At 38.4% G+C, this 16,432-nt stretch overlaps 1 protein-coding gene across 1 annotated transcript; it reads right to left on the reverse strand.

Annotated features, from left to right (window-relative positions):
- Positions 1–14,670: 14,670 nt before the first annotated feature.
- On the reverse strand, positions 14,671–15,144 carry LOC124885740. Its single transcript, XM_047393993.1, has one exon. It carries the CDS (start codon positions 15,142–15,144, stop codon positions 14,671–14,673), a length of 474 nt encoding a protein of 157 aa, XP_047249949.1.
- Positions 15,145–16,432: the final 1,288 nt, after the last annotated feature.

The following is a 16,432-nucleotide window of genomic DNA, read 5'->3' on the forward strand; positions in this document are numbered from 1 at the left end:
TGCAAATAAGGATTGATATGATGATACCAATATTAATGGCCTTGGTTAATAATTATTTAATGGTTTGGTAATTTGGAAATTAGTTTTAATTAGGCAATAACGGCAGGATGTGTAGCAAAGTTGTAAAACGTGGAGGTCACGGGGGGACAAATTAGAAACTCATATTTCCCAATATGAGGTTGGTCTTAGTGACTGTATACATAATGTCACACTTTATATTTGGGGGGTATTTTATTCATCCCAAGGTTTTCTTCCCTAGTCATGCATCTAGATGAACTGGGCCTTTTAGCAGGGGGAGCTGAACCCATATAGCCTATGGGTGGTTTAGGACGACAAAGCTACACAACCCAGGTAAAGGTTTTAAAGGCATTCTAAACCCAATTCCCTTTTCCTGACATGGTTATATATATATATATAGATATGGTTGTATGCAAATAGATGGTTTTACTTGCTTTTATAAATGACATTATTTTATCCTTATCCTAAGTACATGCTAGTGTTCACCCACTAACCCATCTACGGGCAGCTGTATACCTACGTTATGCAGGGTCCGACCACTCTACTCCTCTTTCTTAGTGATTGCATTTAGGTACAGTCGAGGTTGGATTGAAGTGTTGAGCTTCCATAATTCAGAAGGTATCTATTAATGTCATGGTTCACTTTACATATTTCTTATCTTCCATAGACTTTGGTTTTAGGTAATGGTCGGGGGCATGTCCCGATTAGGTACTCTTTGGTTGGTATAGAGGTTTTGTATGGACAACTATGGACTTAGGTATGGTATAGATAGTTTATGTTATATATATGCATATGTAGGATTATTAAAATTGGTGTTGGTTATTGGTTCCCTATTGATTTGGTTGGTTATTAAGTGGTTGGACTTATTTGGGTTGGTCTTAGTTATAAACTTATACCTAAGTCACTACATGGTTAGATACAATATTTTTTTATATATTCGTACTTCAGCCAACTCAAGGTATATGTTAGGTGGTTAGGTTGGGTAACGAGGGCGGTTCTCAATACCTATTGGACTTGGGATTACTTATTATGACAAGGCCCTGGTTCAAATCGTGTCAAGTTGGTATCAGATCTTTAGTTTTCAGCGTCATGGGATATGCACAAAGTCGTGTAGATTAGAGCCTTTATTATAGGTGTGTAATGCATTACACTAATAACCAGGAGGCTACGAGGAATTTAGGAATGTTTCACTTTCTTGGTCATTCTACTTTTGGGCTATGGAGTTTAATGTCTTAAACTCTTCTCTGAATCTTCTTTTTTTCACTATTTGGATCAGGACTTCTCAATAATCTAAAGTTATGGAAATTTATCTGTTCTACTAAAAACAACATGGATGGATCTACTCTAACTCATGGGGCACAGACCTGATCTAAGGTCATAACTTTTACTTTTCCTAGTGGAGCCCAATCCTCATTATCCCATTTTCTTTAGAGATTTTATGGTTGGTCACACCGTGGTTGTTGTAAGAAAGAAAAGAATTAGTATTTTTGTTGTGGTTAGATTAGGCCTCGTGTGATAAGGATATCCCATAAGGGTTCTTGCATGGGCAAATAGAGTATTGGCTACTACCTCTGGCTCTGGCAGTGGTCAGGATTGTGTCAATGTTCTGACTATTCCTTGAGAGTTTGAGGTATCTTTCAATGTCGACACTGGTATTTTAAGAACTTCTTTCTTTGGGGTGTGTATGGTTTACTAAGTTTGGGGTCCTCTATCTTTGTAGGCCCATTTATGGTTGTGTATTATGGATGTTGTCGTAGGGTTATTTTGGTCTCTTTTCTTCTTTTGTTTCTACCTCGATAAATGGTTTTTCAATTTCTAACAGAGTCTATGGGGGTGTTTAGTATCTGTTGGTAGTAAAGGGGTCTTAGTGGATTTGTGTGACTCGAATATGGTGGATTTTGATGACATTTAGGGGAATGGATTGGTTGCACTCATGATTTTCATTAATTAGTTTGTAAAACTTGTTAGGCTTCCTAGTGAGTCAATCTTGGAATAGGATAATAGTTTAGTTCCCTAGATAATAAAGGGAAGGTTATATTATGTCTTAGAACTTGGAGGTTGATCTCCAATGGGTGTCTTTATTATTTATCCATGGTTAAAGATTCTAACCCAAAAGGTCTTTCTTTGGTTTAGGTGGTGGATGAATTTCTTGAGTCCTTTCCGATGACCCTCATGGTGTCTTTCTAATGGGGAGGTTAGTTTGGGGTTGGTGTTGTTTTGTATATTTGTCCAAATTCTTATTCCTTCTTTATAGAATGGTTTTAATAGAGTTAAAGGATCTTACGAAGAAATTAAGGGATCTCTTAGATAAAGGTCTCATCAGTCGTAATGTTCCCCTATGGAGTGTTTTGTCCTTGAATGCATAAGGGGACTGGTTTTCCCTGGAAATAGATAGGTTATCGGTGGGTGACTAAGGAATTTGGAGTGTAATTCTTGTGGGATGGACCATGCTTATGTATATTCTATAAGGGTACTTTTCTAATAGTACATAGTGATTGGCAGATTTTAGTCTTGAACCTAGATACTTGATTATGATAAAGGGGAGTATGATAAGCTCGAAAATAGTAATGCGGGAGTTGTGGAGGTAAACTGGAAGGTTGTAAGAGGTTGATGATTTGGGAATCACAATAGTGGAAGAATTTTTCCATATAGGCCAATCGGGGGTTCAGGTTGCATGGAGAGACTGGGGAACTAGTTATTTGATAGGTTAGATCATAGAGCTTTCATTTATCTTTGTCCCTATATGTGTACTTTATTGTTGGCATGAAATTGATTATTAACTTCATGGTTTTGAAATTGTATTTTGGCCCAATTGATGTCTTTGACATGATTACTCATTTAAGTGATTTTCTATGGGTTATGATGTATTATTCATGCTTTATTTATGTTTATGAATATTGTGGGATGCATGGGAATGTTAAATGGATTTTGGGGTACTATGGATTCCCCAATTACTTGATTTTGGTTTTAGAAATTTTATACCCTCAAAATATTTGTGAAATTGCCATTGAATATAATATTGTCATATAGTTTGACTATTCTTGAATATTTGCATTGCATGCATGGTTAAAAGGAAAGGCCTTGGTGGCCATGGTTTGATGTAAATGATTTTGGATTAATTAAAAACCTCGGCGTTAATTTGGTCGAATGGTTTTTGCATGTCTATGTCGGGCTCTAGGTAGTATTTGGTTGAATGAGGTTTTGGGTATTGGAAAACCAAGCATCCCTGGTGTACATCTTTGGTGATACCCATTAGGGTGGAGTATTATGCTTGTAGGTGCAATGGGATTAAGGTTGGTGGTTAATCTTAAAGTTTCTTCTAGCGGTGGGCTTAAAGGGAAGGAAGGGTTGGATATTCTAGTAATTCTCTTCTATTCCAGTTAAGAGAGTATTCTACTAGTGTTACATGAATTTATTTAGTGCTTATGCCAAAGGTTCATATTTTGCACTTACCTTGTTCCCTAGATATGAGTCTTGACCTTGTGTTAAGTTACTCATGCTATGTATGGTTGTGTTTCTTTCAAGGCCCAGTCTAAAGACTCCTTTCATGGTATGGTTTAGTCGGGATTATTTTCCCATTATGTTCTAGCTAGTTGTTGTAAAGTACTTCGTGCCTATGGCTTTGTGTCTTGTTTTGAGGGTCTCTGTCTTGACTAGGGAGGCATGGATAATTCTTGTACTTTGGTTTCTTAGATGATTCTTCTTGTGCTAGGATGATTGAGGCTTGGGAAGCATAGTGGCATTGTGGAATGGGGAAAATAGAAGTCCCTAAGTGGGGAGAGTCTAGAGTGACTACCAAAGTTAAGGTTTTGGAAGGTATGGTTATTGTCATGGGAAATAGTTAGGAAAGGAATCGGTCATGAAAATCCTTTGTGAAATATTAAATGGTGCTAGATTATTTGATGGATAGATCATACTACAGGTATATAAGTCGTAGGCTTGAATATTATGATTGGTAGATGTACCAATAGTTGTTTTAGGTACTTGAGAGATTTTGTAAGTCATGGTCTTATGAATTGTCTTCGTACCATAGTGGTTGCATGGCTTTTATTAGTTTGGGGTTTTGGTTATAATGTTGGCTATGGTTTGTCTAAGTCCTTTACTCACAGTTCCCATATTATAATGGTGCTGGAAGCAGAGTAGTGTTTTGGTATAGATATACGGAGTAGAGCCTTGTGGCCTAAGTTAACGCATTTTAGCTTTGTATAAGCTTGAACATGGAGGTGGTGTATAGCTAGCTCAAGCTCTCGTAGTGGTGTGTCAGTAAATTCTAGATTGGATTAGACCTGCTCTCTATATAAGTTTTATTCATCCAGTAATCTATGTATTATGTTAGGGTGAGGTGTGGATGTCCTAGGTTGGTTGGTTCCTTTGGGTGGTATTGGTATCATGGGTTCTTTATTCTTTTGGGGAGGTCCCGACAAGGATCTTGGGTTGGTAAGTTTACCGTTTGCGAACAAATAAGGTATGGCTTTGGTAAAGGTCCCATGGTGGAACTAAAAGTATGAGAAAGTCATTTATAATGTGGAAGGGGACATGGAGTCCAAGTGTCTGCGTTGGTTCTTGGTTCTAAAAATTCATGCGTAAAATGTGTGTTCTTCGACACATCTTTTTGTTTTCTAATGTGGTTAAAGGTGAGAAATGGTTCCTCTTTCACCTTTGTTCTCTAACTTAGTTATAGGTCGGAATGATGGTGTTTGGGTATAAATCATGCTTAGGATGTATGATGATCTTCTCATCTCGATTTGTGTTTTTGTCCTCTATTTTTGTTGGGGGAAGTTTGGTGTGTTAGTGGGTTATATTATGATTTCCCTTACCCTCACCCTTCATTCGAGGATGAATGATTCTAGTGGGGGAGACTATAATACCCTAGGAATTTGACCCTTGCAAATTTTCCTTAGTTTTGGACTCACTAGGCTTGGTATGACTCAAGGGTACCAATTTTACCCTTGAATATGACTTGTGAGGTGTATTAATGATTCATTCATACCCTAGGAAGCATGATTCACTTAGCTATTGCCCAAGATACGACTCACTATGCTACAAGTCGTATAGGAGCACACGAGTGGTATAAGGTAAGTCGTATGGTGCATGATGGTCTTGTCCTTGTAGAGTCTTCCCTAGGTATGACTGGTGTGTAACATTGCGGGTGTCACTCATACCCTTAGGTACAAGTTAGGAAGGTGGATTCATATAGAAAATAGTAGGTAAGGTCATGGCAAGGTTTGGGTATGAGTTGGGGTACCACTCATACCCAAGGGTATTGTGGTAAGGGGGAATCGTGCCCCTGGACATGACTTGTTTTAATTGTTAAGACAAATGTAGGTTAGACATTTCCTACACCAAAGACCTTATGTTCTCACGATATATAACCTTTGGTATCCTTCAATAGCATTGGTAATGGATTAAAACACCTCAAATACTCTCTCAAGCTTACTTTCGACTGATTTGAGGCTATGGTTTCTCAAGAACTCTTCAAAAAGCTCAAAGGTTAAGATTTGCTTCTATGAATCTTTATGTATAAGGAATACACTCCTTCCATAATTGTTATTTCCAATTAAAGGCATGTGTATGGTGTGTTAAATAATGATTTATGGATCATGAATAGTGTTTTTTCAAAATATATGGTTTGGTATTGTTTAAAACTATGTTTTTACATGTTTCTGGTAATTGATTGCTTATGTGGTTATTGGTTGGTTATGGTTTAACAAATGGATCTTGAGTAACCCTAATTATGGTGTTTTATGCATTCGTTTTGGTCTTGGTAAAGGTATGCCCTTAACATGTTTTATAAAATGCGTCAAAGAATATTTTTACTCCATTGTTGAACTTTCATTGGGACTCTTGCATGGTTTGGTTTGGTAATGGAACTCTAAATGGTTTTGGATGGTTTTCCATGGTTTAAATGATATAAATGCTTTAAATGCTTTGCATGGTCTAAAATGGTTTGGAATAGTTTAAAGGGTTATGGTTTTGGTGGTCATGATTGGTCTATTTTGAAAACCTTGTAGGATACATGGAGATCCCTTAAATGAATGCATTAATGGAATTGGTTTACATGGTTTGGAAAGGTAAAAGGCTAAATGGGTATGCTTTTGGGGAACATAGAAGTCCCCTAAGTGGTTTAATATGGTAAATGAAAGGGCACTTTAAAGTCCCTTTAAACCTCCACATGGTTGGCTATGGATAATACTTGCAAGTAAGGATTGGTATGACGATGCCACTATTAATGGCCCTGGTTAATGGTTTGGTTATATGGAAAATGGTTTTAATTGAAAAATAATGGCAGGATGTGTAGCGAAGTCGTGGAAGGTAGGGACCAAAATTGGAAACTCATATTTGCTGATATGAGGTTGGTCTTAGTGACCGTGTGCATGATGACACACTTTATATTTGGGGGATGTACTAGTCATCCTAAGGTTTTCTTCCCTAGTCATGAGGCTACACGTACTGGGGCCCCTTCACCTGAATGAGCTGAACCCACATAGCCCATGAGTGGTTTAGGATGACAAATCTACACAACCCAGGTAAAGGTTTTAAAAACATGCTAAACCCAATTCCCTTTTCCCTTCATGGTTATATATATATGTATGGTTGTATGCAAATGGATGGTTTTACTTGGTTTTATAAATGGCATTGTTTTATCCTTATCCTGAGTGCATGCTAGTGTTTACCCACTAACCCGTCTTTGGGAGGCTGTATGCCTACGTTCTATTGGGATCGGCCATTATACTCCTCTTACTTAGTGATCGAATTTGGGTACAGTCGAGATTGGATCGAAGTGGCAAGCTTTCATAGTTTGGAAGGCATCTATTTCATATCATGGTTCACTTTACATATTTCTTGTTTTGCATAGACTTTGGTTTTTGGCTATGGTCGGGGGCATGTCCTGACTAGGTACTCTTTGGTTGGTTTAAAGGCTTTGTATAGACAACTGTGGACTTGGGTATGGTATGGAAGGTTTATGTTATATATATGCATACATTAGATTATTAAAATTGGTTGGTTATTGGTTTCCCCATTGGTTTCGTTGGTTATTAGGTGGTTGGACTTGTTTTGGATTGTCTCGGTTATAGACTTGTCCTAGAGTCGTCTCATGGTTGGATACACTACCTTGTTGTATGTTTGAACTACAACCGACTCAAAGTATACATTTGGTGGTTGGGTTGGGTAACTGGGGCAGTTCTCGGTCCTGGTTGGACTTGGGATAGCCCATTACGATAAGGCCATAGTTTAGGCCGTGTCAAAAGTGTTTGATCAATACAAACCTTTTTGATAGAGAATTTGCCACTATATTTTTTTTATCCTACTTGTAATTTACCACATAAAGGAATGTTATAATGAAATCCACCCATTGGTGCTTGTTCAACTTGGATTGACCTATTAAATCTTTACAAGACTCATTGTTTGTCCTTATGACAAATTCCTTATTCCACAAGTAGTGTTATCAACTGACCAACACCCGTAAAAGTGCATATAGTTTATTGTCATAAGTGGAGTAGTTTAACAAATCCCCCTTTATCTTTAAACTAAAACAATCCGAAGGTTTCCTTTCTTGAATTAACACACCACCTATGCCCATACTTGAAGCATCACATTCAATATCAGATGCCTTGTCACAGTTAGGCAATTTGAGCGATAGTGATGAATTCACTTAGACTTCAATTCTAATAACAATTTCCCTTGTGCTTCCCCCAAAACAAAAGAAACATCCCTTTTGATGAACTAGGTCTTAGGAGAGACAATAGTTCTTAAATCCTACACAAATCATGGTAAAAACTTACCAACCCGTGAAAGCTTCTCACATTGGTTGCATTAGTTGGAGTAAGCCAAGTCTTAATCGATTCAAATTTCTATTGATCAACCTCTACACTATTTTCACTAACTAAAAAAAACTAAAAATACAACTTTTCAACACAAAATGAACAATTCTTCTGGTCCGCAAACAACCTCTCCTATAGCAAGACATCAAGTACTTGTTTGAAATGGATCACATGTTATTCGACCGTCATTCTATAGACAAGGATGACATCAAAGTACACCACCGTGAACATGTTTATGAAGGGTTTTAAGACACGATTCATCAACCTCATAAGAGTTTTTGGAGCATTACTCTGAGCCAATGACATTAAAAGTCACTCATATAACCCAAGATTTGTTTTAAAAAGTGTCTTCCACTCATTACTGGGTTTCATGCAAGTTTGGTGCTAACCACTTCGAAGATCAATATTTGAAAATGCACTTAAGTGATATAGCTCATCCAAAATGTCATCGAGCCATGGAATTGGATTTTGATGTTGTATCGTGATTTTAATAATGACTCTATAATCAATACAGATCCTCCAAGTACCATCTTTTTTAGAAACAAAAATGATGGGTACGGCCCATGGACTTAGGCTTTCTTTGACAAAACCCTTTTCAAGGATCTCTTCCACTTGCCTTTATTAGCTCTTTGGTTTATTCAATATTTCTCCTATAAGTTGGTCGATTAGGAATTTGATTACCCGGCACAAAGTTGATTTGATGTTCAATTTCCCTTAAGGATGGGTAACCCACTGGGCATATCTTCTGGGAATAGTTCACCATAATTCTGAAAAAGAGGACAAACAATAAAGGCAAGGTTTTATCATCTTGTTTAGCAAGTAATAAAATGTTAGTATTGACAAGGCATGCTAGAAAATGTTCCCCATCCACACCCTTGAGACACTTTCTTGGTTTGGCTATCATACACCTTTTTTCTTTAACCTTCATCAAGGCATTCTCCTTCCCTAGCATAATTGTAGAGTCTTCAGTAACACTTTCCACCTTTTTTTCATTTATCACCCCTTCCCTAAAGTTCCTTCATGATTCGTGTAACGCCCTGAAAATGGGCCCCGAGGCGTCACACGGTGCTTAAGGATACAAGTATCCCCAAGCTAACCCTTTTAGCCGTTTTCTACCATTCAACACTTATAATCAAAGTCATCATAATCAAAACATCTAAATATCCTCCATAATATCATACTACAATACGAATGAAATACGGAAAGTAACAAAATATGACATCTCTAACAAATCTGATCAATCTATCCATCTAGTCTGACAAGCCTCTACTAAACTGTATGTCCATGAGCCATTGGGACAAATCCCAACTAACCCGAACTCAGGAAATAAACTGAACAGAAATAAACTGAATGACTCAAAGTAAATAAGGAAATCTGAATAACTAGTCCTCGGACCCTAAGGACTCACCACTGCAGAGGATATAGATCAATGTGCTCAGATAATCACGATCAAACCTGGGAATGAGCACCTGAACCTACATTATAGGGAAAATGTAGCCTACATGTGAACATGTGGGTCAGTACCATGGAATATGTACCAAGTACATGGGGGTGCATGAAATAAACATATTTATATGCATATATATATATAACGATCATGTCATAAGTTTTCTTTCCAAATCATGTAGGACATTTGTAAATGGCTCATAAAGCTTGAAAGAAATCTAAAATCTGAAATCATACACAATGAATGGTAAAACATGCCAATCTGGATATCATGAGCCATTATACTTAATCCAAATATCAAGATTCTTTTCTTATTCTCTCATCAAGCAATCTTAGTGAAATCTGGAATATTGAATACATCATAAATATGCATTTCAAATCTCTTTTAAATCAGTAAAATCAATCTAAGAATGAGGGACGACTCTTTGGGGGGTTCTTCTAACCGACATGTACACCATGTGAGCACCCATGATGTCCCACGACTTTCCCCCGTAAGGTTAGGGCTGTCCTACCCATGCCATTGGTGTAGAACAATCTCATATCAGTGATCACTATCTCAATTTTCTACATATAGTGGAATTCAATGTCTCAAACTAAGGTGGCACGTAGTTCTGGGGTATGAAACCGTAGTAACATACCCAACTCAGTGCTAAATACTACTCCCAATACTATGCTCAAAAATCTCAATAAAAATCCACTTTAAGGGTAATCTCATATTTCTTAAGTTAAATAAATGATAAAATCTGTAACTAGTTTCATAAAGTGGATTTTAACTCTGTTGTGACCAAAAGGTCAAATCTTTCTATACTTCATCAAAAATAGTCTAAACATGGGTGCACGTAGCACATAAATTCTCAAAACAACAATTTCAATGTGGGTTAATGACCCTTATAATGATACTTAATCAAAACATTTCAACATTTATTCTTTTATCACAAGTATGCATAATTTATACGGAAATCTTAAAAATTTCAGCCTTTAATCATAACAATAATCTCAAACTTATGGAGTTTATTTTCTAAACATTCAAAATAATCATAGTATCTTGAACAACAACATAGGATAAGATATATCACTTCAAATTCATGATAAAACATATAAAAATCTTGTATCCTTGTAAAATAATGCAAACTTTGGGCACAAGAACGAAACGGTGTTCTTGTTCATAACCCCACATACCTTTATGGTAATGGATTCGTTGAAAGATTGGAACCTCAATGTTGATTATGTAACCCTAGTTGTTTTTCTTCTTTAGTGCTCTTGGATGATGAACTTAGACTAATAATAGGGTTATGATGTGTTTAGAATCTATTAAATTCGTAAGGTTAAGTTTAGGGGTGTGTAAGGAGTGCCAAAAGACTTAATTTCCCTCAAAATAACCCAAAAACGGAGCGTTTAAGTCACTTGAAACCATCAGATATGCGCTACATATGATATCACATATATTTACATAGGCACCACTTATGATATCGCCTATATTTACATAGGCGCCGCATATGCTATCGCATATGCTTTCCAGTGGCCATGTGCGATTGGTTAGGCGACGCACTCTACTTCGCAAAGCCATAACTCCTAGTTCGGGTTTTGAATTTTGGTGAAATTGGTATCGTTGAAAAGCTAATTCGATTCTCTATAATTTTGTGGGTAGAAATATGCAGAAATACCACATATTTATCAAGTTATTCTCATTCAAAGATGACCCTTGCGAATTCAAACACTAAAACTTGATGGATTTCGAAACTCTTAGTTTGTACTACCTTAAGTGACTCATATGACCTAACACATAATAGTCTCTCTTATAACTAGGGTAATCTTGGTAATTTAGGTTCCCAAATATGGCTTACAAAATTGGGGTTTTCACATATACGAACAACGGTTCGTTTTCTAGCTTAGGAATGTGCGGGGCATTACAATATCTCCCCCTTGGGGACATTCATCCTCGAATGATGTTGGGTATACTAAGAGTAAAGAGAAAATGAAGGGTACATAGCTGAAGCAACTTGCTAATCATGCCTCTATTTCATTTTACATTTCGGACATAACAAGGGGTGCATCACTCATGAAATCACAACTGAATAATATAAAATAACTGCTGAACTACTGCAATTCTGCATAGAAAAGGAATGATTTAAAGCAGAATGGTACCTTCGGCTTGATCGGAGCTTATGGAAAATAGGTGTGGGTACTTGGATCTTCGGCAGAATTGGTCCCATGTTGCACCCTCAATAGATTGGTTTCGCCAAAACACCTTGACCAAGGGAACTTCTTTGTTCCTTAGTCTTCAGACTTGGTGATCTAAAATCTCAACAGGAACTTCCTCGAAAGAAAGACTATCTTGCACATCAGGGTTTTCTGAAGGATATACAACAACACAATCACCAACGTTTTTCCTAAGCATGGATACATGGAAGACGGAGTGAACAGAAGATAACTCTGAAGGCAACTCAACTTCATACGCTACCTTACCAACACAACAAAGAACTCTGTAGGGGCCAACATAACGGGGACTAAGTTTCCCTTTCTTTTTGAATCTCTTCACTCCCTTCATGGGTGAAATCTTCAAATACACCAAGTCACCAACTTTAAATTCAAGGTTTCTTCTCCTCACATCAGTATACGACTTCTGATGACTCTGTGCGGTTTTTAATCTTTCTCTAGTCACTTTGACTTTTTCCATAGCTTCAAAGATCGAATCAGGACCACTCATGGCCGCTTTACCCACTTCAAACCAACCTATGGGTGACCTTACATTTTGTCTTATACAAAGCCTCAAATGGAGCCATGCCAATGCTAGAGTAAAAACTATTATTGTAACCAAACTCTATCAACGGTAAATTCTCATCCCAACTCCCCTTAAAGTCAAGAGCACACGCTCTCAACATATCCTCTAAGGTCTGGATGGTCCTCTCAGCCTGACCATCTGTCTTCAGATGGAAAGCAGAATTCAAATGCACTTGGGTACCAAGACCCTTCTGAAAAGCTCTCCAAAACTGCGAAGTAAACTGAGTAGCCCTATCTGAAATGATGGACAAGGTAACTCCATGCAACCTGACTAATTCTCGAATGTAAAATCTAGTGTAATCCTTAGCAGTATAAGAAGTATGCATAGGAAATAAGTGTGTAGACTTAGTCAATCTATCCACAACAACCCAAATAGAATCATGATGGCATCGGGAAGGAGGTAAACCAGTCACAAAATCCATGTTTATCTCTTCCTACTTCCAAGTGGGAATACCAAACTCCTGCATCATACCACTAGGTCTTTGGTGTTCTACCTTAACCTGTTGCCACATCGCACACTTAGCCACAAATACTACTATATCCTTCATCATGCCACTCCACCAATAGATTTCCCGCAAGTCGCGGTACATCTTGGTAGACCAGGATGAATAAAAATCGCGCACTGTGCTCTTCAGCCATAATTCTCTGGCTCAAATCCTCGACATCCGAAACACATAATCTATCCTACAATCTCAACACACCATCCCCCCTTTGGGAGAAAACCTCCACCTTTTGTTCCTTGACTGATTTTTTCAGTCTGACCAAACTAGCATCTAAGTTTTGCTTCTCCTTTACTTCCGAAACCAAGGAGGATTCAGAGCTACTCTGTACTAACATACTCCCTTCAGCGGAGTCAAGCAGCCTAACTCCCAACCTAGCCAACCAATGCACATCACGATCTAAATCTTTCTTACCCTCTCCAATATGTGAAACACTACCCATAGATATCCTCCTAAGGGCATCCGCCACTATATTGGCCTTTCCCGGGTGATACAACACACTCATATCATAGTCTTTCAATAACTCTAACCACCTTCTCTGCCTAAGATTCAACTCTCTCTAGGTAAAAACATACTGTAGACTCTTATGATTAGTGAAAACATCAACATGAACACCATACAAGTAGTGTCTCTAGATTTTCAGAGCAAACACAACAGCAACTAACTCAAGATCATGGGTGGGGTAATTATTCTCATAGGGTTTCAGTTGTCTAGAGAAATAGGCTATAACCTTACCTCTCTCCATCAGTGCATAGCCCAAACCAACTCTAGAAGCATCACAATATACCAAAAAACCATCAACGCCATCAGGCAGAGTCAAAATAGGGGTTGTAGTGAGTCGAGTCTTCAACTCCTGAAAACTATTCTCACAAGAATTGGATGATAGAACTTCACTTTCTTTTGGGTCAAAGGGGTCATAGGAGATTCTATAGAGGAGAAACCTTCAAAAAATTGGCGGTAATAGCCAGCTAGACCCAAGAAACTTCTAATGTCAGATGGAGAGACAGGTCTAGGCCAGTTTCTAATAGCTTCTGTTTTTTGGGGATCAACTCTAACACCTTCGGAAGAAATAATATGACCTAGAAAAGAAACTGACCTTAGCCAAAATTCACACTTGCTAAATTTGACGAACAATTGATGATCTCTAAGTGTTTGCAAGATGATACAGAGATGATCTGCATGTTCATTCTCACTATGAAAGTATACCAGAATGTCGTCTATAAACACTATGACAAACATATCAAGATATGGCCTGAACACTCGATTCATAAGGTCCATGAAAGCTGCTGGGGCATTAGTTAGCCCGAAGGACATAATAAGAAACTCATAATGACCATAACGTGTTGGGAAGGCTATCTTTGGGATATCATATTCCCTAACTCTGAGTTGATGATAGCCAGAGCGAAGGTCTATCTTTGAGAAGTAACTTGCACCTTGCAATTGATCAAACAAATTATCTATTATTGGAAGGGGATACTTATTTTTGAAAGTGACTTTGTTAAGCTGGCGATAGTCAATGCACATGCGCAAAGAGCCATCTTTCTTTCGCACGAATAGGATAGGTTTACCCCAAGGAGACACACTTGGTCTTATAAAACATTTATCTAAGAGATCTTTGAGTTGCTCTTTCAACTCCTTAAGTTCTATGGGTGCCTACAATAGAGAGGAATTGAAATAGGCTGAGTTTCGAGAAGAAGATCAATCCTGAATTCTATCTATCTATCGGGAGGTACCCCTGGAAGATATTTTGGAAAGACATCGGGAAACTCATTATCAACGTCAACTGACTGGAGAGTTGGAATCTAGGACTTAGTGTCTTTAACTCTGACTAGGTGATAAATGCACCTTTTGGAAATAAGCTTTCTAGCCTTGAGATATGAGATAAAATGACTTTTGGGAGATGCAGAATTACCAAACTATTCAATAACAGACACACCAGGGAACTGAAACTTGACTACACGGGTACGACAGTCTATGGATACATAACAAGAGTGAAGCCAGTCCATACCTAGAATAACATCAAAATCTACCATGTCTAACTCTATCATATCAGCAAACATAACTCTATGAAGAATAGAAACAGGATACTTTTTGTACACTTTTCAGGCAATAATGGACTCACCCACAGGGGTAGAAACTAGGATGGGCTCAGAGACAATCTCGGGACTCACTTCAAAATTTACAGCAACCAGAGGTGTCACATATGGAAAACTGGACCCAGGGTCTAACAACGCATAAACATCAAACTGAAACACACAAAGAATACCAGTAACAATATCGAGGTAGTCCTCCTGCTCCTGACGGGAAGGCAAAGCATAGAATCTGTTCTGGGACTGATCACCAGCAGTGCTAGAAGAAGCAGCATGAGTAGGAGCTGAATGAGCTACAGGAGCTGGAGCACTAGCAGTCTGAGCTTGGGGGAGAATATCACAGTTCCCCTGTCTGGTATGAGGACAATCTCTAAAACCGTGGCCTTCCTGGCCACATCCATAGTAGCTCTTCTGACCCCACATACACTTACCCTCGTGATCCCTACCACACCTGGTGCATGGTGAACGGTTAGGCTGATTACTCATAGTATTCTAAGATTCGGACATAGAAGACCTATTTCCCTGTTCTTTCCTACCTCTAAGTGATGGAGCATTAGCTGACGATGGTGCTGGCATAGATGAGAGGCTTTGAAACTAAGGGTGGTTCCCTCTTTGCGATCTGTTCTAACCATAAGTAGGTTGCTCAGATCTATCTCTCTTATTCCCCCTTACTCTATCCCTCTTTTTTATCTTATCTGATTCGATCTGTTGGGCATGGGTCATCAGTCTAGAAATATTTATCTCACTATTAAGCATAGCTGATCTACACTCCTTAACCATATAGCTTGACACCCCTGTCAAGAACTTACCCATGCTGGCTCGGTTGTCAGCTATCAGATTTGGGGCATATTTTGCTAACTGATTAAACTTCAAGCAATACTCCTAAGTCATGGAGCTTTGTTGTAAGTTCATGAACTCCTCTACTTTTGCCTCTCTCAACTCTAGTGGAAAAAATTTATCCAGGAATGCATCATGGAACTCCTGCCAAGTCATAGGAGCAACACCCTCTACTCTACCCTTTCTCCATGCAACCACCCAGTCATACACAAGGTCTTTCAATCTGTAGGATGCTAACTCAACACTCTCCTCTTCAGGAACGTGCATTACCTGTGTGATCTTTCTTATCTCCTCCAGATACAACTGTGGATCCTCACCTAACTTGGACACATAAAACTCTGGCGGATTCATCTATATAAAGTTATGAATTCTTGCGAAAGCTAAGTTACCTCCATGTTGTTATGGAGTTGGGGCCTGGTTGGCCTAAATATTGGCAGTAACAGCTTGGGCAAGCGCCTGAAAGGCTGTCCTAAACTCAGCGTGGGATACATTCTCATTTAGGGGATCAGCAGGCTGAGGTTGCTGACCCGCATTATTTCTTCTAGCTCGCCGAGGAGGCATATTCTGAAAGAAGAGAGCATGAATTAATAGTTGAAAGGGAACAACTATAAGCACGATAGACTTTGGAAAGAATGAAACGACCCATTTTTTTCTAAAATATTTTGTAGCCTCTTGTTCATAGATGTGGCGCGCTACACACTGATGATCAAGACTCTACTTAACACGGCTTTTCAGACTCCCTAGGACTCCAATAACCTTAGGCTCTAATACTAAGTTTGTAATGCCCCAAAAATAGGCCCCAAGGTGTTACACGGTGCTTAAGGCTACAAGTAGCCCCAAGCTAACCCTTTTAACCATTTTTCTACCATTCAACACTTATAATCAAAGTCATTATAATCAAAACATCTAAATATCCTCCATAATATCATACTGCAAT

Source organism: Capsicum annuum, chromosome 7 (genome assembly GCF_002878395.1).
Source record: "Capsicum annuum cultivar UCD-10X-F1 chromosome 7, UCD10Xv1.1, whole genome shotgun sequence".
Classification (NCBI taxonomy): domain Eukaryota; kingdom Viridiplantae; phylum Streptophyta; class Magnoliopsida; order Solanales; family Solanaceae; genus Capsicum; species Capsicum annuum.

What these genes read in the sequence shown, in the direction of transcription:
- LOC124885740 (XM_047393993.1), bottom strand. Translation starts at nt 15,144, where the DNA reads ATGAGTAATCAGCCTAACCGTTCACCATGCACCAGGTGTGGTAGGGAT.